Genomic DNA, 25,447 nt, shown 5'->3' with positions numbered 1-25,447 from the left:
TGAGGATCTTCACATCTGTGTTCATCAGGGATATTGACCTATACTTTTCTTTGCTTGTGGTGTCTTTGTTTCCTTTTGGTATTAGGGAGATATGTGTGGGCAGGATATTCTCAGTAGCTTGCCGGGTTCTCTGAGAGGGAGAACTTGACAAAAAGGGGTCTCGGGGCTGCGAATGCGGCTGCGCACTTCCAGGAGCTTGGTTTTATAGTCTCTGTATCTTGGCCGTTGATGGGATTACATGACTGGGGGTGGGGGGGGCAGTTTGTGAGTGTGACTGCCTAGCTACTGGAAAATGGGGATCTGGGTGGAGGAGGCCTAGTCCTGATCTGAGCAAGCTTGGAGATCTCAGTCCTGGGTCATGCATACCTAGGTTCCTTCATGTGTGAGGCTCGTCCAAGCATGTGGAGATTGGCCTTGAGAATGGCTGTGGCTGGGTTCCAGAGGTTCTCGCCTACCAGACAAGAAAAAAAATTCCCAACTCCATCTAAAAATGGGGAAAAGAAATGAACAGAAATTTCCTCTAAAAAGAAATACAAATGCCCAAAAGGTACATAAAAAAAATGCTCCACATCACTAATCATTGGGGATATGCAAATCAAAACAACAATGAGATATCATATCACACCACAGAGACTGGCACACATCCAGAAGAACAGGAACAACCAGTGCTGGAGTGGATGTGGGGAGAAAATGACTTTCTTTCATTGTTGGTGGGAATCCGACTAGGTCCAACCTCTTTGGAAAACAATATGGGTATTCTTTCAAAAACTAGAAATTGAGCTTCCATATGGCCCCACAATACCACTTCTGGGAATATATCTTGAGGGTGCAAAAAAGCACAATAGAACTTACATCTACACCTATGTGTTCATTGCACCACTGTTCACAACAGTCAGATTCTGGAAACAACCCAAGTGCACAAGAACGATGACTGGTTAGAGAATCTTTGGTACATCTACCAAGTACTATACAACTGTTAGGAAAGATGAAGTCATGAAATTTGCTTATAAGTTGATGGTAATGGAGAGTCTTATGCTAGTGAAATGAGTCAGAAAGAGAAGGACAGACATAAAATGACTGCATTCATTTGTGGAATATCATATTATGAGACTAACACCCAACGATAGTAGATACAAGAGCCAGGAAGATTTCTCCACAGTTGGAAGTCTGCCTTATGAACTAGAGGAAGAAGAAAGCTGAGATAGAGAAGGATCACTAAGTCAATGTTGGAGGGATCAATCGGGTTGGGAAATGTGTGCTGAAAGTAGAAAAAGGACCAAACATGATGGCCTCTCATTATCTGTATTGCAAACCATGGTTTCCAAAAGTAGAGAGAGGGAAAGAGGGAAATTGTCTACCACAGAGGCAGGTGGAGAGGTGGGATGTGGGGGAAGGGAGGGATATTGGGGACATTGATGTGGAAAATATGTACTGGTGGAGGCATGGGTGTTCAATCAATGTATGACTGAAACTCAAACATGAAAGCTTTGTAACTATCTCATTGTGATTCAACCAAAAAAAATGAATTAGAAGAAGAAAAGAAAATGATGGGAGAGAAGAGAGAGAGAAGTAACGGGGGAGGGATTTCTAGTAGATTGGTAACATTGGTGAGTGGTATGGCTGCATGTCCAAACCACAGATTCAGCAATACTGAAAACATGAGATCCAAACTACAACCACCACCCTAATGTGCCTGTGAAGCTGGAAGCTTGGGGATGGAAAGCAAGAGGGAACTTGGAACACAGGTGACATTGGTAGTGGGAATATTGCTAGAACATTATATGTTTAAATCTCAAAAATTATCAATAACTTTGTAAATTGTGGTTCTTTATAAAATAAATTTAAAATATAAAAAAGAATTTTTAAATTCATAATGTCTTTTATACACAAATTAACTAAATCATAAAGTTTCACATAAAAGGATATTTGATCCATTTCAATATTTCTAACAATTTGCTTTCATATTGGTGCCACTGTCCTCCCTTTGTTCATCAATTTGCTCTAGCAGGCCCAGTAATGTCTCCATTGTGAGACTTGTTGTTACTGTGTTTGGCATATCAAATATGTCACAGGTAGCTTGCCAGGCTTTGCCGTGCGGGCACAATACTCTTGGTAGCTTTCTGGACTCTCCGAGTGGGGTGGAGGAATCAAACCTGGCTTGGTTGGGCCGGCCACGTGCAAGGCAAACGCCCGAGGCAAACGCCCTACCACTGTGCTATAGCTAAGTTATTTTTAAGCTTTTTTATTTAAAGAAGTCATACTAAAGTATGTATAGTAACTTATGTTCAATGATGCATATAATTAATTTCATAATATGTAATATATGTTAAAATATTTCAGTTTAAAATATTTTGTTTGAGGATAATTCAAGGACATTTTTCAGGTCTTGAAGTTTAAGTTTATTATTTTTGGGTTAAAGACAAACTCTCATACACGTATTTCATCTACATACAAATATCCATAATAAAAATTCATTTTTTCCTAGATTTTCTTCTCTTTCCTCAGGAGGATATGGACTGGATGATAAATTTCTGGTTTATAAATATTATTCGTGAAATAGACGTAGCTCCAAAATAGAACAGCGATGTACAGTAGAAACAGTGGGAGAACTACAGCAGCAACGTGGTAACCACTAGGACTGAAACAAACAAACAAAAAACCCATGGTATTAGAAGTCACTGTTCCCTTTGATTATTTTAGTCAAAATTGTTATTGTTTGGGGGCCACCCTCAGCATTGCCCAAGACTCACTCCTTGCCCTTATGTTCAGGAATCACCTCTGGTGGACTTGGGGGACCATACAGGGTTACAAGTATGGTTTTAACCAGGTTCAGTCACATACATGCAAGGCAAGTACCCACCCACCGTACTATCGCTCTAGTCCCCAAGTCAAACAACTTTTAAATAGCTAGCTACAGTACCATGGACAAAGATTAAATAAACCTTGCCCTTGGGAGGCAAGATGACCAAGGACCTGCCCCACCGAGGTCCTTGCAGCCACAGCCACATTCCACTGCTTCAGACACACCAAGGGCTCATTTAATCACTTCACAAATACTTTCTGCAGAGATGCCAACCTTCGAATAATTCAGATACCCTAGTGCCCAGACTGAGAGCTCTGGTACTCTGGTGCCTTCTTGAAACTTGAGGGAAGCCTTACCTTGTACTTTTGCCATGTTCGTATACCATATCCATTGTCATGTCAACTTATATCCATTGTCCTATCAACTCATTGGCCCAGATCATAGATCCAGAAGTCTCTGGACAGTGTGACACCTCCTAACTCCTCAATACTGAAATTTCAGTAGCAGAACACCAAATTATATGGCAAAGTAACACAGAAGCCAACTAAACTAAAAAAAATACACAAAAGGCCTAATTGACAACAAACAGTTTAATAAATTCTTAGACAAGAAGTTAACAACCCCATGATCAGAAAATTTTCACATAAAAATTTATTTTTTATATTTACTGATTTTAGAGCTTTGTTATCTAATCAATTTCAACTCTAGAATGGCATCAATAGTAGTGGCTTTTGTCCACATTAAAATAAATGAAAAAAATTTAAATCTAGAAGACAGACTAAGATACACATCAAGTTATACACACACACACACACACACACACACACACACACATATATATACACATACATACATACATACATACACACACACAAAGGCAAGTAAAAAAGCCTTAAGACAAGTCCACAATAATTCTGGAACTGAAACTAATTTGGTGTGACAGAATCTCAGGTGATAGATAAAGAGGCATGAAAAAAGGAATGGAAGGTGGTTAGAAATAAGAAAGGACATTTTTATGGAATGTGGTTATAAATGATGGATTATATCTTTATCAAGTTACAGATTAAACACAAGAGGGAGTTTCAGAGGTGTTATACAAGATTGTTACTTTGGAAATCCTGATTGTTGTGTGGAATATGGATAAATGGAAAGTAAGAGTGTGGAGACATAAACACCAGCTATGAGGTTTTTTTTTGTAATAGTTAAAGTATAATGAAGGCTTTATTAAATTAGTGACTGAAGACAGGGAGAGAAGTTGGCAAGTCTAAGATCAAGTCAAAATTATATTATATGGGTCTGTGATTGCTAAAATGAGGGATTTGAGGAATATAAAAGGATAAAGAATATCTCCCAAATTTTACGGCTGTGTCACCAAATTCTGAAATTCTGAGGAAACCATATCTTACTGTGGTGTGACTATGACTGATTTAACTTTGAGCTTATTGAATTTGAGATACCTGGAGTCAATCAGCTTTTGAGTGTGTAAGTGCAAATTATTCCATCCTATTTTCAACTTGGCACCTATGCAGAGTCTCAAGCAACTTCCCAACTTCCCATTTGAATTTATTCCCTAAGTCAAATTTTCTTTCTATTTTGTGTCCTGCTGTCCCCTGACTTTGCCTTTTTTTAAAAAAAGTTATAACTATTGTTTTGTTTTTCATTTTTACATCACATCTGGCAATGCCCGGGAACTACTACTAGTTCTTTGCTCAGGAATTACTCCTTGTGGCAGTACTCAGGGGACCAGAAAAGATACTGGTGATTGAACACCGGTCAACTGACTGCATGCAAGGCAAATGCCCTACCCACTGTGCTATCTTCCCAGCCCTAAGTTATAACTATTTGTTAACAACTTTACAGCTATGCAAGTTTATAGTCTCCTTTTTCTAAAATTCCTCCTCTGTGGAAACAAGAAGTGGCTTTAATGAATAACTTCCTTTTGATTCCTTTATTCATTAACTGGCACCACATATGGACAATCAACCCTGGTTGTCCATTTGAAAGAGAAGCTCCCAACCCCCTATATTATCTCTCCAGCCCCACCTCCCTAACATTTGTAAATAATAATTAGACTTCAGTAGATAATAATATGAAATAATCTAGAAATGTATTTTGACATGTAATAAACAGGGTGAGAGACTATTTGGGTTCATCATGTCAGCCAAGACCTTTCATGGTAACTCATACTTCCAGAAGGCCAAATCTAAACGTTGGACATGGGAGTCTCCCAGTGGATGATTTCACAATGAAATTGACTACATCATACTCAATCGACAATTTTACCTGACCAATGTCGCTGTTGTCCCAAAATTCCAAATGGGATCAGCCCACCATCTCCTTCGTGCAAAATTCTATTTAATGGAGTGGGGAGAAAGGGCTAAAAAGTTTAAGAAGAGAACTCCCAGAACGATCACCAACTGGGAGCTCTTTGGCACTACTGTAGCAACATGGAAAGATGCCGTTGTTGACAACATTGACGAAGAATATGATCGACTGGATCAGCACCTCCATGATTGTGTGAGGAATGCCAAGAAAGAGATAGCCACAAAAAGATGCCTGTCTTCGAAAACTCTTGAGCTCATTTGCCAACGTGGCTGAGCATGAGCCTCAGGCAACTGCAAGCGAACATCCGAGCTCGCAAAGCAGTGCAGAGAGCAATAAAGGAAGACCTCAAAGAGAGAAGAGCAGCACAGCTTAAAGATGTGGAAGAAGCTGTGAAAAGCATTCGCAACGCCCGCCTGTCCTTTGCCAACTACAAGACCAAGATGACTCCCGTCCGACATCCTTATGGATCTATCACAAGTTCCAGAAGGGCAATGGAGAAGATTATCCAGGCTTCTACTCAGATCTCTTCGATAGCCACATCTACATGCCCACACACCAAATTCCACAGGATGGATATGTTGTTCCCAACATTCTCCCTTCCAAAGTCTGACATGCCATTTTGTCGGTAAAGAAGCAAACAGCACCTGGTCCAGACAAGATCAGACCTGAACACCTGAAAAACCTGCCGCCAGTACTCATCAATACACTTGCTCGCTCTTCACGTGCTACCTGTCTGAATGCAAGGTTCCTTCCCAATGGAAAACAAGCAGGACTGTTCTACTGTACAAGAAGGGAGACATCCACAACATTGGCAACTATAGCCTGAACAGCCTGTTTTCTGTCGTCTACAAGTTGTTCACTCGAGTCATCCTAAATAGGATTGGCAGAACACTAGATGAAGGACAACCATGCGAGCAAGCCAGGTTCCAAAAAGGATTCAGCACGATAGATCATATCCACACAGTAACCAAGCTCATTGAAGTTTCTTGGGAGTTCAAGATGCCACTGTCTAACGTTCATTGATTTAAAGAAGACCTTTGATTCTGTTGAGACTGAAGCGGTCATCAAAGCCCTAGCCAAACAAGGCATTCAAATTCAATACATCAGGTTCCTCCATGAGCTGTATTATGGATTCACTACCAGGAACTCACCATTCTACAAAGAAGTGATCATCCATGTCAAGAGAGGTTTGGCAGGGTGATACCATTTCACCAAAACTCTTCAGTGCCACCCTCGAGAACATCATGGGACAACTGGAATGGGAAGGAATGCGAGTGAAGATAGACAGTCAGCAACTATACCACCTCCGCTTCACTGATGACTGTATCACTGTTATTACTGTCTTCCTGTTCTTCATAAATTGCCTCAAAGCAGGCCCCAGTAACATCTTCTTCATCCTAGCCCCGAGATTTTAAAAAGTGCCACATTCGAGGTTCTTTCAGGGTCAGGAGAATGAGACCCATAATTGTTACTGGTTTTTGGCATATTGAATATGCCACGGGGAGTTTGCCAGACTCTGTCATGTGGGCAAGATACTTTTGGTAACCTGCCAGGTTCTCCAGAGTAAGAAGCAGGTGATAAGATGTCACGCGGCCGCACACTTCCAGGAGCAGGGTTTTATAGTCTCTGGGTCTTGGCCGTTGATGGGATTACATGGCGCCAGGGGCAGTTGGTGGGTGTAATGCCTACATACTGAAGATGGGGGATCTGGGCGGAGGAGGCCCCAGTCTCAATCCGAACAGGCTTGGAAATCTAAGCCCTGGGTCCCGCACACCTGGGTTCCTTGGCCAGTTCCTTCATGCGTGAGGCTCATCTGAACATGTGGAGAGTGGTCTTAAGCATGGCTGTGGCTGGAACTGGAGGTCTTCAGCTGCCAGTAATCTGCTCGGGGTGGGGAGGGAAAATCTATCCACCCTCCTCCAAGGGGCCCCGGTGAGGACAGCCAGGCACAGAGGCAGGAGATTCTGTGCTGGTCTCTTCCAGAAGCAGGGTTTTATAGTCTGATGACATCGTTCTAATAATACCAAACATTAGCCAGTGGCACAAATTCTGGCCTACTTTGACCGTGAATGCGGAAAGGTTGGATTACAGCTGAATCTCATAAAGACAATGTTTATGAGAAACGGACTCATTCCTGACATTCCATTTGCTCTCAATGGAATGATCATCTCCGAATGCAACAGTTACATGTACCTAGGCCGAGAACGCAACATGATGAATGACCTGGCACCTGAGTTGCACAGGAGGAAGAGAGTGGCTTGGTACACCTTCAAGAGCATCTAAAAAAAGGAAGAAATGAAAGAAACAATAGAAAATATAGTCGAGAAAATACAGGAAGAAATGAGAGCAGAAATAAAAAATCTACAAAAAGAAGTGTCACAAATAAAGGATTTAGTAGACGAAATTAAAAATTCAGTAAGTGCCCTTAGCAGTAGGATTAATACAGTTGAAGACAGGATCAGTGAGCTTGAAGATGAGCAACAGAAATCCCATAGGGAACAACAAGCAATGGGAAAAGACCTCAAAATGGCTCTAAGGAGAATCAGAGACCTAGGGGATGACGCCAAGCAGAACAACTTTAGAATCATTGGAGTACCAGAAGGACAGGGAGCAACCCCAATGAAAAAGCCACAGTCAAAGAAATCATTTCTGAAAACCTCTCAGAGTTAAAGAATCCAGACATCCAGATCCAAGGAGCCAGAATGGTGCCAGCTGAGACCCTAATAAAAACACTCCAAGGCATACCATAGTGAGAACGATGGATGCTGTGGACAGAGACACAATACTACAAGCAGCAAGGTCAAAGAAGGAAATCACGTACAAAGGAGCACCCCTTAGATTCACAGCAGACCTATCAGAGGAAACCCTCCAAGCCCGAAAGCAATGGTGGGATATAGCGAAAAAACTCAATGAAATGAATGCCTCACCAAGAATACTTTATTCAGCCAAACTCTCACTCAAACTCAATGGAACGAAACACCATTTTGTAGATAAACAACAGCTCAGGAACTTCATAGACCCAAAACCAAATCTAAAAGAAGGATTAAAGGGGCTCCTGTAAGATAAGAAGGAAAACACCCATAAACACAACCAACCCCTACAGAAAGATGGCACAAAACCCCATGACAGTAATCTCTCTCAATGTCAATGGTCTAAATGCACCAATAAAGAAATAGAGAGTGGCCAAATGGATCCAGAAACTGAAACCAACATTCTGCTGTTTACAAGAAACTCATCTGAACAGTCAGAGCAAACACAGACTCAAAGTTAAAGAATGGAATACAATCCTGCAAGCAAAAAGCTCCCTCAAAAAGTTTGGGTGGCCATACTAGTATCTGACAACATAAATTTCAGGTTGAAAAAGATTTGAAGGGACAACCAAGGCCATTTTCTATTTATCAAGGGACACGTACAGCAGGAAGAAATCACACTCTTAAATGTATATGCACCTAATGAGGGACAAGCTGAGTAATTAAAACAACTGCTAACAGATTTTAAGGAGGACATTGCTAGCAACACAATAGTAATTGGAGACTTCAACATCACCTTATCACCTCTGGATAGATCAACAAGAACAAAACTTAACAAGGAAACATTGGCATTGAAGGAAGAACTAGAAGAGAGAGGGCTAATAGACCTATACAGGGCTTTACACCCCAAAAAGAAAGAATACACATTATTCTCCAGTGCACACAGAACATTCTCCAAAAAAGGCCACGTGCTAGGCCACAAAACATAACTCAATAGAATCAGGAAGATAGAAGTAGTATCAATAATCTTTTCAGACCACGATGAGCTCAAGATAGAAGCGAATCACACAAAGACATCAAAAAACAAATAAAAAACCTGGAAATTAAACAACTCAATGTTGAACAATGAGTGGATCAGGAAGGAAATCAAAGACGAAATCAAAAGATACCTGGAAACAAACAAGAATGAAGACATGAGCTACCAGAACCTGTGGGACGCAGCTAAAGCCGTGCTAAGAGGAAAATTTATAGCGTTGAAAGCATTACTTAAAGAAAGAAGAAAGGGCCTACATAGATTACCTAACCACACAGCTCAAGATTTTAGAAGACCAACAAAAGAAATCCAAAATTGGCCAAAGGAAAAAAATAATAAAACTTAGAGCAGAAATTAACGACATGGAAACCAAAGAAACAATTGGAGGGTTTTCAACCCCTGATCTGCGTGGGACGGGCACAGAGGCCCAGCTCTGGGCAACAAAGCTGAACGGCTCCAATTCCAACAGGTACAGCCCGCCCCCAGGGGCCTGGGTCCCTCTCTGGGCACGCGCAGCTAGAAACAGCCCCTAGACAGCCGGTTTTCAACCCCTGATCTGCGTGGGATGGGCACAGAGGCCCAGCTCTGGGCAACAAAGCTGACCGGCTCCAATTCCAACAGGTACAGCCCGCCCCCAGGGGCCTGGGTCCCTCTCTGGGCACGCGCAGCTAGAAACAGCCCCTAGACATGCCTCCATAAAATTAAGAAGGTAGAGATTGTATCAACAATCTTTTCAGACCATAATGCGCTGAAATTAGAAGTAAATCACATACAAAAACAGAAAACTAAATCAAACACCTGGAAATTAAACAGTGCACTATTGAACAACGAGTGGATTAGACAGGAAATCAAAGAGGAAATCAAAAGATTCCTAGAAACGAATGAAAATGAGAACACGAGTTACCAAAACTTACGGGACACAGCAAAGGCTGTGTTAAGAGGAAAGTTTATAGCTCTACAAGCATTCCTCAGGAAGGAGGAGTGAGCACACATAAGTAACCTAACCTCACAGCTTAAGAGCTTGGAGAAGGACCAAAAAAAGGAGCACAACCCGAACAGGAGAAAGGAAATAATAAAACTCAGAGCAGAGATTAACGAGATGGAAACCCAAAAAACAATCCGAAAGATCAATGAAACCAAAAGCTGATTCTTCGAGAAAATTAACAAGATCGATAAGCCTCTAGCAAAACTCACAAAGAAAGGGAGAGAGAAAACCCTAATAAACCGAATCAGAAATGAAAAGGGGGTCATTACAACAGAAACCACAGAAATTCAGAGGATCCTCAGGGAGTACTTTGAGAAGCTTTATGCCACGGAACATCAAAACCTCGAGGAAATGGATAAATTCCTAGACTCCTACAGACTCCCAAGGCTGAACCAAGAAGACCTGGAATACCTGAACAGACCTATCACCATCAAGGAAATTGAAATGGTAATAAAAAGTCTCCCCAAGCACAAAAGCCCTGGCCCGGATGGATTCACTAGTGAATTCTTCCAAATCTTTAAAGAGGACTTACTCCCGATGCTCTTTAAGCTTTTCCACGAAATTGAAATATCAAAAACACTTCCGAACAGTTTCTACGAAGCAAATATCACACTGATACCAAAAGCAGACAGAGATACCACAAAGAAAGAGAATTACAGGCCGATATCCCTGATGAACACAGATGCAAAGATCCTCAACAAACTACTAGCAAATAGAATCCAACTACTCATCAAAAAGATCATACACCATGACCAAGTAGGATTCATCCCAGGGATGCAAGGATGGTTTAACATTCGGAAATCAATCAACATAATCCACCATATCAACAAAAGAAAAGATAAAAAGCATATGATCATATCAATAGATGCAGAGAAAGCATTTGATAAGATCCAGCACCCCTTTATGATGAAATCCCTAGCCAAAATGGGTATAGAGGGGACCTTCCGCAACATAATTAAAGCCATCTACCACAAGCCTACAGCAAGCATCATCCTCAATGGGGAAAAACTGAGAGCCTTCCCTCTAAGATCAGGGACGAGACAGGGATGCCCACTCTCTCCACTGCTGTTCAATATAGTACTGGAAGTACTTGCAATAGCGATTAGGCAGGAAAAAGATATTAAGGGCATTCAGGTAGGAAAGGAAGAAATCAAGCTCTCACTATTCACAGATGATATGATACTCTACTTAGAGAACCCAATAACTTCCACCAAAAAACTCTTAGAAACAATAGACTCGTATAGTAAAGTTGCAGGTTATAAAATCAATACCCAAAAGTCCATGGCTTTCCTATACGCAAACAGTGAGAGAGAAGAAAGCAACATGAAAAAAACAATCCCATTCACAATTGTGCCCCAGAAAATCAAGTACCTAGGAATCAGCTTAACTAAGGAAGTAAAGGACCTGTACAAAGAAAACTACAAAACGCTACTTCAGGAAATAAAAGAGGACATGAGGAAATGGAAAGATATCCCCTGCTCATGGGTCGGGAGACTTAACATTGTCAAAATGGCAATACTACCGAAAGCATTGTATAAATTCAATGCAATCCCTATAAGGATATCCATGACATTCTTCAAAGAAATGGAGCAAACACTCTTGAAATTTATATGGAACAATAAGCCCCCACGAATAGCTAAAGCAATTCTTGGGAAAAAGAAAATGGGAGGAATCAACCTCCCGAACTTCAAACTGTACTACAAAGCAGTAATAATTAAAACAGCATGGTACTGGAACAAAGGCAGAACTGCAGACCAATGGAACAGGGTTGAATACACTGACATCTCTCCTCAATCATATGCTCATCTAATCTTTGATAAAGGTGCAAGTAATGTGAAGTGGAGTAAGGAAAGCCTCTTTAATAAATTGTGTTGGCATCACTGGACGGCTACATGCAAAAAAATAGGCTCAGAACTCTGCCTAACACCATGTACAAAAGTAAGATCAAAATGGATTAAAGACCTCAACATCAGACCAGAAACCATAAGGTACATTGAAGACAAAGTTGGCAAAACCCTCCATGACATTGAAGCTAATGGTATCTTCAAAGATGCCACGCCACTGGCCGAGCAAGGGAAAACAGAGATAGATAAATGGGACTATCTTAAACTAAGAAGCTCCTGCACCTCCAAAGAAACAGTGACCAAAATACAAAGACAGTCTACAGAATGGGAAAGGATATTCGCCGAATACACATCTGACAAGGGGTTGATATCCAGGATATACAAAATACTGGTTAAAATCCCCAAGAAGAAAACATCCAACCCCATCCAAAAATGGGGCAATGAAATGAACAGAAACTTTCTCAAAGAAGAAATCCGAATGGCAAAAAAGCACATGAGAAAATGCTCTACATCATTAATCATCAGGGAGATGCAGATCAAAACCACAATGAGATACCATCTCACACCTCAGAGACTGGCCCACATTCAAAAGAACAAAAGCAACCGATGCTGGCGTGGATGTGGCGAGAAAGGGACACTCCTTCACTGTTGGTGGGAATGTCCACTGGTTCAGCCCTTCTGGACAACAGTATGGACGATTCTCAAAAAATTAGAAATTGAGCTCCCATTTGACCCAGCAATACCACTCCTGGGAATATATCCCAGAGAGGCAAAAATGTATAGTCGAAGTGACATCTGCACATGTTTGTTCATTGCAGCACTCTTTACAATAGCCAGAAACTGGAAGAAACCTGAATGCCCAAGAACAGATGACTGGTTAAAGAAACTTTGGTACATCTACACAATGGAGTACTATGTAGCTCTTAGAAAAGATGAAGTCATGAACTTTACATACAAGTGGTACAATATGGAAAGTATCATGCTAAGCGAAATGAGTCAGAAAGAGAGGGATAGACATAGAAAGATTGCATTCATCTGGGGGATATAAAGTAACAAAGTATGAGATTAATACCCAAGAATAGCTGAGATCAGCACCAGGAGGATTACTCCATAACTTAGAGGCTAGCCGGGTATCCTAGAGGAAAGGGCAGTTCAGATAGAGAAGGGAGCACCAAATAAAGGATGTTTGGAGGATCCTCCCAGGAGGGGAGATGCATGTCGAAAGTAGACTATGGACTGAACATGTTTGCCACTCAATGCCTCTTTTGCAGACCACAACACCCAAAAGGAGAGAGAGAACACAGGGGATTGCCCTGCCACAGAGACAGGGGGGATGGGGGGATGGGGGTGGGAGGGATATTATCCATGGTGGTGGAAAATAGGCACTGGTGGAGGGATGGGTATCTGATCATTGTATAATTGAAACCAAAGCACAAAAAATTGTAAATCTACAACTTTAAAAAAAATAAAATAAAATAAAGGGAAAAAAAGAAGAAACAATTGGAAAGGTCAATAAAACCAAGATCTGGTTCTTTGAGAAAATAAAAAAAGATTTATAAACAACTAGCAAGACTCACAAAGAAAGAAAGAGAGAAAACTCTAATAAACCGAATGAGAAATGAAAAAGGGGACATTACAAAAGAAACCAGTGAAATCCAAAAGATCATCAGAGACTACTTTGAGAATCTAAATGCCACGAAACAAGAGAACCTAGAAGAAATGGATAAATTCCTGGATTCTGTAATCTCCCAAGACTGAACCAGGAAGACTTGGGATACCTGAATAGACCAATTCATATCAAGGAAATTGAAGTGGTAATCAAAAGTCTTCCTAAAAACAAAAGCCCAGGCCCAGATGGGTTCACTAGTGAATTCTTCCAAACATTCAAAGAAGACGTTTTGCCAGTTCTCCTCAAGATTTTCCAGGAAATTGAAAAAACACAAACTCTCCCAAACAGCTTCTATGAGGCACATATTTCTCTCCTTAACCTAAAGCAAACAAAGACACCACCAACAAAGAAAACTATAGGCCAATATCCCTGATAAATAGAGATGCGAAGATCCTCAACAAAATGTTAGCAAAGAGAATCCAACAATTTATCAAAAAGATCATATACCACGAAAAAGTGGGATTCATCTCGGGGATGCAAGGATGGTTTAACATTCAGAAATCAATCAACATAATCCATCATATCAACAAAAGTAAAGATTAAAAACCATATGATCATATCAATAGACACAGAGAAAGCTTTTGACAAGATACAGCACCTGTTTATGATGAAAACTCTCACCAAAATGGGTTTTGATGGAACTTTCCTCAAGATAGTCAAAGCCATCTATGACAAACCCATGGCAAGTATTATCCTCAATGGGGAAAAACTAAGGGCCTTTCCTCTAAGATCACGGACAAGACAAGGATGCCCACTATCACCACTTCTGTTTAACATAGTACTGGAAGTACTTGCAATAGCGATTAGGCAGGAAAAAGACATTAAAGGTATCCAGATAGGAAAGGAAGAAATGAAGCTCTCACTATTTGATAGTGAGAGTTTGCGATATGATACTATATCTAGAGAATTCTAAAGACTCTACAAAGAAAGTCCTAGAAACAATAGACTTGTACAGTAAAGTCACAGGCTATAAATTCAACGCCCAAAACTCCATGGCCTTCCTATATGCAAATAATGAGACAGGGGGAAGTGACATGAAAGAAATAATCCCTTTCACAATTGTGCCCCAGAAAATCAAACACCTCGAAATCAGCCTAACTAAAGAGGTAAAGGACCTCTACAATGAAAACTACAAAACGCTACTCCATGAAATAAAAGAGCACACGAGAAAACAGAAACATGTCTCCTGCTCATAGATAGGAAGAATTAGCATCGTCAAAATGGCAATACTCCCGAAAGCATTATACAGATTGAATGCGATGCCTATAAGGATACTCATGAAATTCTTCAAAGAAATAGATCAAGCACTCCTGAAATCATATGGAACAACACACTCCCACGAATAGTTAAAGAAATTCTTGGGAAAAAGACATGGGGAGGCATTGCCCTTCCCAACCTCAAACTCTACTACAAAGCAGTAATAATTAAGACAGTATGGTACTGGAACAAAGAAAGAGCCGCAGACCAATGGAATAGGTTGAAATATCCATACACACAACCCAAAATGTATGAACATCTAATCTTTGATAAGGGAGAAAGAAATGTGAAGTGGAACAAGGAAAGCCTCTTCAACAAATGGTGCTGGTATAACTGGACAACCACATGTCTTTTTACCAAGAATTGCTTTAGCTATTCGTGGGTGTAATTTAAAATCTAGTCAACATGAAGGGTAGCCAGATCATGGAAATGGCTAAGGGGCATGAAAAAGATCACTTAAAAGGGAGACCACAGTCAGGTAATTGCCTCTTAAAACATCCCCTTGAAAAATTTCTAGTTAAAATATACCCAAACAGAAAAACTCTAAGACATTGTAGTTAAAAAAGCAAAGCCAAAGCTATAGAATCTTGAAAGTAGCAATATTAAAGTATAAAGTTCCATATAAAGGATACACCATAATAGTAACAACAGATTTATAAAATGTAATACAGTTCAGAGATAAATTATGGGATATAGAAAACAAGCTCAATGAAATAAAAATTCTTAGAAGAAAATTCTATCCAGCTAGGTTGTCATTCAAAAGTGAGGTTTCCATGCATGGAAAATAACTTGATAAGTTCACAACTGAGAAACCAATTTTCCAGCATTAAAAAAGGTTTCTTTTAGAACATGACAGGGGTTGGAAAGACTTGCCTTGCACAAGCTTACCCCAGTTCTAACCCCAGCCCATACATGGTCCCTTGAACACCACCAGGAATGGTTTCTGAGCACACAGCCACAAGTGAGTCCTGAGCATTATCAGGTATTGCCCCCAAAGAAAACAAAACAAGACAAACTTCACAAACATGCATAACTCCAAAATGTTGCAAAATATTCATCTATCTCAACAATGTCACTTGACAGCAATGAACTGAACTCATCAATCAATCACAGAGTGGTAGTTTGGATCCAAAAACTGAGTCCAACTGCCTGCTGAAACACAGCTGACCAGTCATGTTACACAGGTTAAAAGCCAAAGACTGGAAAACAATTCTACTGGAAAAAAGTTCTAAAAAGGCTGGAGAGGAATACTTGTATCAAACAACATAGGCTTTAAATTTTAAAAAGGTTATAAGGGACAGGGATGGTCATTACTTAATAACTAAGGGCTCTGTACATCAAGAATAACTTGATCCCAGAATACAGAGCCAGAAGTAAGCCCTGAGCACCACCAGGTGTGGTCTCTAAACAAAGAAAAATCAAGCAAACAAACCCCCAAAGCCTAGGTCCAGATGTGTTTATTACCAAGTTCTTTCAAATCTGCAAGAAGGACTTGCTTCCAATCCTCCTAAAGCTCTTCCAGGAAGTTGAAGAACTAGAGAATCATCCCAGTTTCCACACAAACATTACTCTGATACCCAAAGCAGACAAAGACATTACTAAAAAAAGAAAAAGTCACTAAAATTGAACAGACCAATTTCACTGATGAACATAGATGCAAAGATCCTCAACAAAATGTTAGCAAATCGGATCCAATGATACATTAAAAGGATTATACAAAGGTAGAGGCACTGAAGTCCCTGGGGAAGGGAGATTGGTCCACTGGTGATGGGTGTGGTTTTGGAATTAAGTGCACGAGAAACCATCATTAACAGTATTGTAAGTGATAGAATCCCAATCAAGAGATATAAATAAAAGGATCAGACACTATGATCAAGTAAGATTTATCCCAGCGATGTAAAGGTGGTTTTTAATATATATAAGTCAATTAACATTATATACCATATCAATAAAAGAAAAATAAAAAATCATATGATCATATCAATTTATGCATACAAAGCACTTGTCAATATCCGACACCCATTCCTAATAAAAAAAACAATAAAATGGGAACAGGAGAAACTTTCCTCAATATATTTCCACCTATTTATCACAACCCACAATTAAACTAACATTATATTCAATAACAAAAAACTGAAAGACTTTCCTCGAATATCAGGCCCAGCACAAAGTTGTCTACCATCACCACAATTTTTAGCATAGTATTGGAGTTCTTGTCATACCAATTAGGTAAGAAAGAGATATTTGGCTAGTTGATAGTAAAGTTTTGATAGTATTTAATGCTATTTGGTATTTGCAAAGTATTGGAGTTCTTGCCATACCAATTAGGTAAGAAAGAGGTATTTTGCTAGTTGATACAATAGCTGTGATAGTATTTAGTACTATTTGATATTAGCAAACTATTGGAGCTCTTGCCATTACAATTAGATAAGAAAGATATTTTGCTAGTTGATATGATAGCTCTGATAGCATGCCATACTATTTGATACTACATATTGAAAACCCTGAATACTCTACCAAAAAAGTCTATATATAATAAACGTCTACAGTGGTGTGGCAGGCTACAAAATCAACACACAGAAATTCACGGCATTTCTATTTACAAACAACAAAGTAGAAGAGGTAGAAAGATATTATTTTTCCATTTTACTTATTTATTTTTTGGTTTTGGACCACACCAAGCGGTGCTCAGGACTTACTCCTGGCTTTGTGTGCAGGAATCATTCCTGGGAGGGTGACCAGAGGGCCAGATGGGATGCCAGGGATTGAACTTGGGTTGGCTGTGTGCAAGGCAAGCACCCTACCCACTGCATTACTATTCCAGCCCCACCCACTTTACTTATTTAAAATATTTGATTGAGATTCTGTGGTTTATAATACTATTAATATTCCTCATCACATCATTCCAACACCACACTCTTCATCTGTGTCTCAACCGCAGGAAAGGGAGAAAGTTTGAAAAATAACTGTGCCTCCAACAAAAGCTTAACAAAACAGGTAAACGACATACAAAGAAAACTATAAATCATTACTAAAATAAATAAGACAAAGAAACAGAAACTGATCATGGATGGAAGGATTAACATTATCAAAATAACCATCCTTCCCAAAGAACTATATAGATTCAATGCAGTTTACAAAGTGATGTTAAAATTTATATGGAGTAATACAATTCCCCAAGCAGTCAAAGTATCACTAAGAAAAAGGAAGATTTCCCCCCCTTTTTACTAAAAAAATGTTTCCCCCCCTTTTTTTGTCATATTTGAAAATGCTCAGGGGTTATTCTTGGCTCTGCACTCAGGAATCACTCCTGGCAGTGCACAGGGAACCATATGGAATGCTGGGGATAGACCTAGGTTAACTGCATGCAAGGCAAATATGTCCTACCCATTATACTGTCTCTTAGGCTCACTAATTTTAAAAAAGATATTTTTCCCTGTTTGAAACTTATTTAAACATCACTATTTACAAAGCTGTTCATAATACAGTCATTTCAAGAATTCAATATTCCAATACCAATCCTACCTCCAGTGTGACCCTTTCCTCCATCAATGTCCCAAGTTACCCACACCTATCCCCCACCTCATCCCACCTCCCTTAGCAGGCAAAAAATAATTTACTTTATATTGCTTCCTATAACATATATCTCATAATGGTGTTATTGTTGAAGGATTTGCTAAGCTGTTAGGTGCTAACTGAACCTTTTGTGCTGTTGTTTGTGTTAAGTGAGGTCAGTGGGCTTCTACACAACTATCCCATGTAATTTTGTGTGTTCCAGATGAACTGTTAGTGCTGTGAACTTTGGAGATATGCAGTGTATACTCCAGCAGCTTTATCACTAGTGTGGATCAGCACTGTGGCATCTCGGGCCCCCCAGTCACTGTGACTTCTCTTTGAGATTGGTCATGGAGTTGCACTGTGTCCCCCAACAGGGCAGGGACTCAGCCTGCCCCACCCAGAGAAAATTCCTGTAATCAAGGTCTGGAAACAACCAGGTTCAACATAGCAACGACTTCTCCTCTTTTCAACTTCAACTCTAAATTACAATATAAAGCTACAGAATCAGGCTCTCATACCAATGGCATAGTATTGAGAGCCCAGAGACAGATCCTCAAATATAAGTTTAGTTAATCATTGACAAAAGAGCTAATTTTCATAATGGAATACATGTTAGGGACCCTTGAAGAGGGTTCCATCAGGGAGGGCTGCTTTTCCTTTTTTAAACTGCCACCTGTATTTTCTAGAACTTCTCTCGTTGAATTTGGTTTAATCCGGGTCATTACCTGGCTAACAGGCCATAGGTCTCTATTGCAAACACAGCAGTTAGGGTACAGAAACTGCAAAGTAGAAAAAAACAATAAAGACTAAATCAAATATACTTTTAAAAGAAAATTACATTCACACCTCTATAATAACAATCAAGTCATATAATCTTAATTAAGGTGTCATTTTCTTGACAAGAGTCAGAATAAATACATTTATCTCACAGCCATGGTGATTCTTCTGTACTTATGATTGGCTGTTACAAGTTTCCTCAGAGCTTGTCAGTGTGTCCTAATAATTTTGTAGCATTTTGATAGTGGTTTCCAAGGCCCCAGTAAGGACTAAATGAATAGTGAACAGTAAGTACTGAAAGAAGTAAGAGTAAACGTTTATTGAACATTTGAGAGGATTTGGTTGCACCAGTGCTCAGGGGCTACTCCTGGCTCTGTGCTTGGGGGTTGCTCTTGGTCTTCAGGGACCATGGGGTGCCAGGGATTGGATTAGGTCCTGCATAATGCAAGGCAGGACCTTAATCCCTACCCCTGTATTATCTCTCCTGCCCAAGAACATTAACTCTCATAGAAAATAAATAATGTCATGCACTTGATAGTGTACCAAAACCAGTTATTATCTCAATTTTCATTGACAACTCTTCCTTTTACTTCGCTATTATTTTCCCCTTCCCTTCCTTTTTTTGTGGTTCTGTTGATGACCAGGATGATCCAAAGGTGTCACACCTGGTGGCAGAGCTCTTATCTTTGATGGTGATGCCCTCAAGAGAATGGCACTATTTAATTGTAGTATTCACAAGAGATGGGGGATACACACTTGATGTTATTCCCACCCTTAGGCATACTTTGTCAGACACATTGCACACTTTGTTGTATTATTGGGGATTCCAAACAGCGATGGGGTGATGCTGGGGATCCAACTCATGGTCTCATATTTAGAAGATCCAAAAATCCTTCTTCAGGCTGAGGAATGGAAGTGTTAGATAGGGCACATTTCTTGCAGAAGTTGACATAGTTGTAAGTGGAAGAGCTAAGAATTCAAGTTTTTCTGATGCCATAGCCACACCTGAGAATGACTGACTGTGTTAGGAGTATTAAGTGTTAGGAGCTTGATATCAGAATTGTGTCATCTTTCCTAAAGTTACGGAGTTTCATTATTTAGCTTAATGCTTAGAATTAGGCAGAATTTAGGTAAATAAATATTAATGACACCATTTCTCATATACCTTCATGTGGGTGAAGAGAAAAGAAAAGAATTTACTTTTATAGAGTATTTGCTATGTATGTAGCAAAATTATTGATTTTCACTCAGGTACTTCATTTAATCCTCATAATAGAGTAAGATACGATTATTAAATCATTTTATAGATAAAGAAATAGATTCAAAGAAACCAAGAATTTTGACTAAGACTGTACAAAGAGATAGTACTGGCAAAATTAGGATTCAAACCAAAGCAGACTCAACCATCACACCAATCTGTAGAGCAGCACAGCTGCATAATCCACAAACAGCACAATGCACTATATTGAAAATACTTAGTGGTACAGATATGTGTCATAGGATTTTCACAGAAAAATGGCATTTCCCAAGTTTTGAAAGTTTATACCCTGGTTATTGCTAGTGGAAAGAAACATGAAGAATGTTTATGTTTCTATAATTAAAGATACAAAGCAAAATTTGTTTTGCATCAGTCATTTTAGAGGCAATAAGAATGGTCCCACCAAGCTTTTTCCTTGGAACTACTTTATACAGGTATGTACATAACTCCTGTTTTTACTATGTTAGTGTTATTTTAGGTTTCATGTGTTATTTGGCATGATCTGATGGTTGATTTTGGGGGGGGTTGGTAAGTCTTTGAATGCTAAATTTTCTCATATAAATTCATTACAATCATGTTGCTTCAGCATGAAAGGTTTCACAGAAGCGCTCTACTTTTGGATTGGTCACTAGTCTTTGTCACATCTTGTGTATTCCTTTCCCCCAAACACTCTTTATTACTTCCTGTCAGTCCTTTCATTTGGATGAAAACTTTTTTTTCCCATAAAGTGCACAAGCTTAAATGCGTTTGAACTTTTCACTTTTGCTTTGTTTGCCCCATTCCAGAGTAGCTTAACCACTTACAAAGATGGTATAGTTTGTTGTAAATTCTATTTATAACAAGACTATGTGTAAAAATCATAATTATTATACTTGGTTCTCTTTAGCCACACTTAAATTCGATCACACCATGATTAAAAGCCTACAGCTGTGTGCTATGTCGTTTACTATTTCTTAATTTTATAAGCTTATGTTCAGGTACAAACTTTTTGGAATATCTGATCTTTAATTCAGAGGTCTTCTTTTCTTCCTCTGAATGGTTTTTGATCCATGAAAATTTCATCTATTATTTATTTTTCAGATGTCATCTATTCTTTCTTCTTCAATTAATAATAGACATCTCAGTTCAAGCTATTATGATAAAGTACCATACATTGTTTACTATAAACAAGATTATTTTATTTCTCATAGTTTTTAGGCTAAAAAATCCCAAATCATGTTGTTGGGAGACTCAGTGTCTGGTGAGGCCCCACACTCTGGTTCATGATCCACCCCCCACCTCCACCCTCACCAAGAATTTAGTTGCAGATCATCTGACTCCTGGCTCTCTCACCAAGTGATGTAGATGAACTGGCAGAGGTGGACAGAGAGGGAAGTAGTAATCTCAAGAGTGAGTACCACTATCCTTTCTCTTTGACCCAGTTCTGCCTTCTTGGGAAAGGGCCACTAGAGATCAGGAGCTAGTCATTAGTATCCAAGTTCTATTGGAGTAATATCCTCAGCCTGGAGCACAGAACTGCTCTTTGCAGAATAAAAGTCAGTTCTGACCTCAGTCCAAGGTCTGTTATCTACTCTTGCAGAAGATAATTTCAGGAAGGAGGTTTAGAATTAAGTAAGTATGAGAGGAGAAAGAGGGAGGAAGGAGAAGAGGGAGAGATAGGGCAAAAGGAGAGATTTAAGAGAGAATTGTTTTGGGGGCTGGAGTGATAGCACAATGGGTAGGGTGTCTCCCTTGCATGCGGCCAACCCAGGTTCGATTCCCAGCATCCCATATGGTCCCCTGAGCACCGCCAGGGGTAATTCCTGAGTGCAGAGCCAGGAGTAACCCATGTGCATCACCAGGTGTATTTAAAAAGGCAAAGAGAGAGAGAGAGAGAGAGAGAGAGAGAGAGAGAGAGAGAGAGAGAGAGAGAGAATGGTTTCTCCAGAGGGGATAGAATCCTGAGGTTACACATCCCCCAAGCTGAGTATGAGTATATTCCAGCATAAGGAATTCCATTATAGGGAATGTGCCTCATTTGCCTTTCTAAATTGATTTAAAAGGTTCCCCCAACCCCATTGCCAAACTGGGGGTTTCTGTGTAGATAAGACTCTGTGGTTGGGGTTATAAAGGGGAAGAGCTTGGCATATTTCTTGATAGTCTTTCATACTCTTAGCACAACCTATTGTTTCTGTTAGAGATTTTCCTCTCAGAGGTGGAAGCCAGGTTAGGGCTTGCAGCAGTTAGAATTTCATCTAACTTCATACTTTTAGGCTAATGCCAGGGTAACTTCTATAATCCATAGTGCTAGGGCACTTGCCACTCCCATTGCCTCCCAACTGTGTACCTACCTGCTTCCTGCTTCAATTTAAACATATAAATACAGTGGAAGAACACAAACGCCCTGTAGCATTGAATATGTCCTTTTAATTAATGCTGCTTTTATGAATTAAATTTATTTACCATTTCACACTCTTTAGAAAAAAACTCTGTGTAGGGCTTTAAGTTAATTAATTAATCGGCGTTTTTGGTTGCTGTTTCATCCCAGTAATCTGTACTTGCTGCAGCATTGCTAAGAATTGAACTGTGGGGCAATGCTGGGAATTGAACTCAGGGCTTTACACATACATGGCAAGTGCTCCACCTCTGAGTCACACGCCTGGAGTTCCTGTATTATATTTAAGTTTTGAACAGTTTTTATGTTGCTCCTATATTATTTTAAAAAATTGCTCAGATCAGAGAGATCGTATAGTTGGTAAAGTGCTTATCTTGCATGAGGCTGTACTTGGTTTGCTTTCTAGCATCCCTGAGAGACGGCTAGAAATAGAAACCCCTGGGGCTTAATTAAATTAAAATTTACAATACGTTCTTGTTTTATTATTACAATTATTTTTCATGTCTCACCAAAAATTTGAATTTGATTTTTCAGCCATCTCATGTTTCTTCTCTTTTTGTTGTCCATTTTTTTTTGTCTTTACTTTTTGGGCCACCTGGTGGTTCTCAGGGTTTACTGCCTCTCTGCACTCAGGGATTACTTCTGGTGGGCTCAGGGGACAATATAGGGTGCTGGGGATTGAATCCAGACAAGACAAACATGCAACCTGCTGTACTATCACTCCAGTCCCCAAGGTCCATTTTTTCTCATATCTCAGTATGGTGCCTTCCTTTTTGGGGGGTATGTGTGACTGATTCAGTTAGTCAAACTTTTTTTCCATTGTTCCCCAACTGTTTTTGAGTGATGGCCTATTCTTGCTGTCCACTGTCCTGTCCTCCCGTTGTTCATTGATTTCCTCGAGTGCCTAGTAACGTCTCCATTGTGAGACTTGTTACTGTGTTTGGCATATTGAATATGTCACAGGTAGCTTGCCAGGCTCTGCCCTGCGGGTGAGATACTCTCGGTAGCTTGCCGGGCTCTCCGAGAGGGGTGGAGGAATCGAACCTGGCTCGGCCGGGCTGGCTGCGTGCAAGGCAAACGCCCTACTGCTGTGCTATCCCTCCAGCCAATGAAGTTTTTCTTAGTATTGTGTGGGACTAATTTAGGAATTTTACCCTAGACTCTGGGCTGGAGCGATAGCACAGCGGGTAGGGCGTTCGCCTTACAAGCGGCCAACATGGCCGACCTGAGTTCGATTCCTCCGCCCCTCTCGGAGAGCCCAGCAAGCTACCGAGAGTATTCGATATGCCAGACACAGTAACAACAAAGTCTCCAATGGAGACGTTACTGGGCCCGCTCGAGCAAATCGACGATCAACGGGAGGGCCTTTATCTTTACCTTTACCCTAGACTCTGATCCATTCACGGAAAAGTAGGATGATCAATTTCCTGGAAGTGCCATTCAAAATTGCAAAAGAAGAGCAAAACTGACACAGCTGGCCACCCAATCTGAGGCAGGTGGCTTTTTGGTAATGGAAATGGTATCTGCTGCCTTTTTATGAGGTCCAGCTGTAGGGGGTTATTTATGTAGTCACATAGTTAGTTTATCATGTATTTTTTGTTTTATCTTACTGAAGATGGCTGGAGATTTTCACTTCTGATTTCTTCACACAGAAGAGCTTAAACTTTGGGGAGAACCTCCTTGCAAATCCCTCATAGATCATACTAGAACATGGTAGAAATTGGTTTGGGAACTTCTGCTCAAGATGGATAGTGGAGAAAATCGCATTTAAATATCCTATTATACTGGGATTTCCTATTAATTTGTACTTTCCCCTCATCATTATGGGTTTTATTTGAAAATATTTCTGCCTGCATCATCCTACTGCCCTCAACTATGGAATTTTCCAGAGCTCTTTTCTTCTCTTTTAGCTTGTGTATGTCATGGAATCACTTCAGTATATGCACATTTGTACTTTCAATTCTTTATCACCAACTATTCCTCTCAACTTAAGACCCAAATTAGAATGTTTAACTGTTTATAAAATATCCACATATTTACTGCTGTGCGATAGCACAGCAGTAGGGCGTTTGCTTTGCATGCAGCTGGCCCAGCTGAGCCGGGTTCGAATACTCTGCCACTCTCAGAGAGCCTGGCAAGCTACTGAGAGTATTTCGCCCGCACGGCAAAGCCTGGGAAGCTACCTGTGACGTATTCAATATGCCAAACACAGTAACAACAAGTCTCAGGATGGAGATGTTACTGGACCCGCTCGAGCAAATCGATGAATAACGGGAGGACCGTGACCTCATTTAGATATTTTATTATGACTCAAACACAGAGTCAGAACTCTTTGTGCAATGCTACCTCCAGGGAAAAATTACCTCATGATATATTTTGGTCAAAAAAATTACAATAACTTGTCATTATCTAAATTAGAAAACATGAGAATACATTGATCCTTAGCGGTAGGGCGTTCGCCTTACAAGCGGCCAACATGGCCGACTTGAGTTCGATTCCTCCGCCCCTCTCGGAGAGCCCGGCAAGCTACCGAGAGTATTCGATATGCCAAACACAGTAACAACAAAGTCTCCAATGGAGACGTTACTGGGCCCGCTCGAGCAAATCGACGATCAATGGGAGGGCCTTTACCTTTTTACCTTTACCTTTTACCATGAGATTAAATAATCTGTTGTATCTTGAGACATAATTATAAGAATTTTCCAATTTTTCATTCTTGCTATCACTAGCACTTTCTTTACTTTTTATCATTTTTCAGCATACAGTTTACTTACCTTTGATGCTATATTTGCAATGCTATTTTCAAGTTAATTT

The 25,447-nt window shown here is 40.0% G+C and overlaps 1 protein-coding gene across 1 annotated transcript in view; it reads right to left on the bottom strand.

Annotated features, from left to right (window-relative positions):
- Positions 1-18,793: 18,793 nt before the first annotated feature.
- CATSPERE (catsper channel auxiliary subunit epsilon) overlaps positions 18,794-25,447 on the bottom strand; it is a 104,031-nt gene continuing 97,377 nt past the window's right edge. The window contains exons 13-14 of the mRNA XM_056106987.1: positions 18,959-19,003; positions 18,794-18,845 (exon numbers count right to left, since the gene is read on the bottom strand). Coding sequence (XP_055962962.1) covers positions 18,794-18,845; positions 18,959-19,003 — 97 coding nt within the window. The remainder of the gene's footprint in view (positions 18,846-18,958; positions 19,004-25,447) is intronic.

This window comes from Sorex fumeus, unplaced genomic scaffold (assembly GCF_029834395.1).
Source record: "Sorex fumeus unplaced genomic scaffold, SorFum_2.1 ptg000007l, whole genome shotgun sequence".
NCBI classification, from domain to species: Eukaryota; Metazoa; Chordata; class Mammalia; order Eulipotyphla; family Soricidae; genus Sorex; species Sorex fumeus.
Note: the sequence above shows the minus strand (reverse complement) of the source record. Positions and strands in the feature narration are given on the sequence as shown.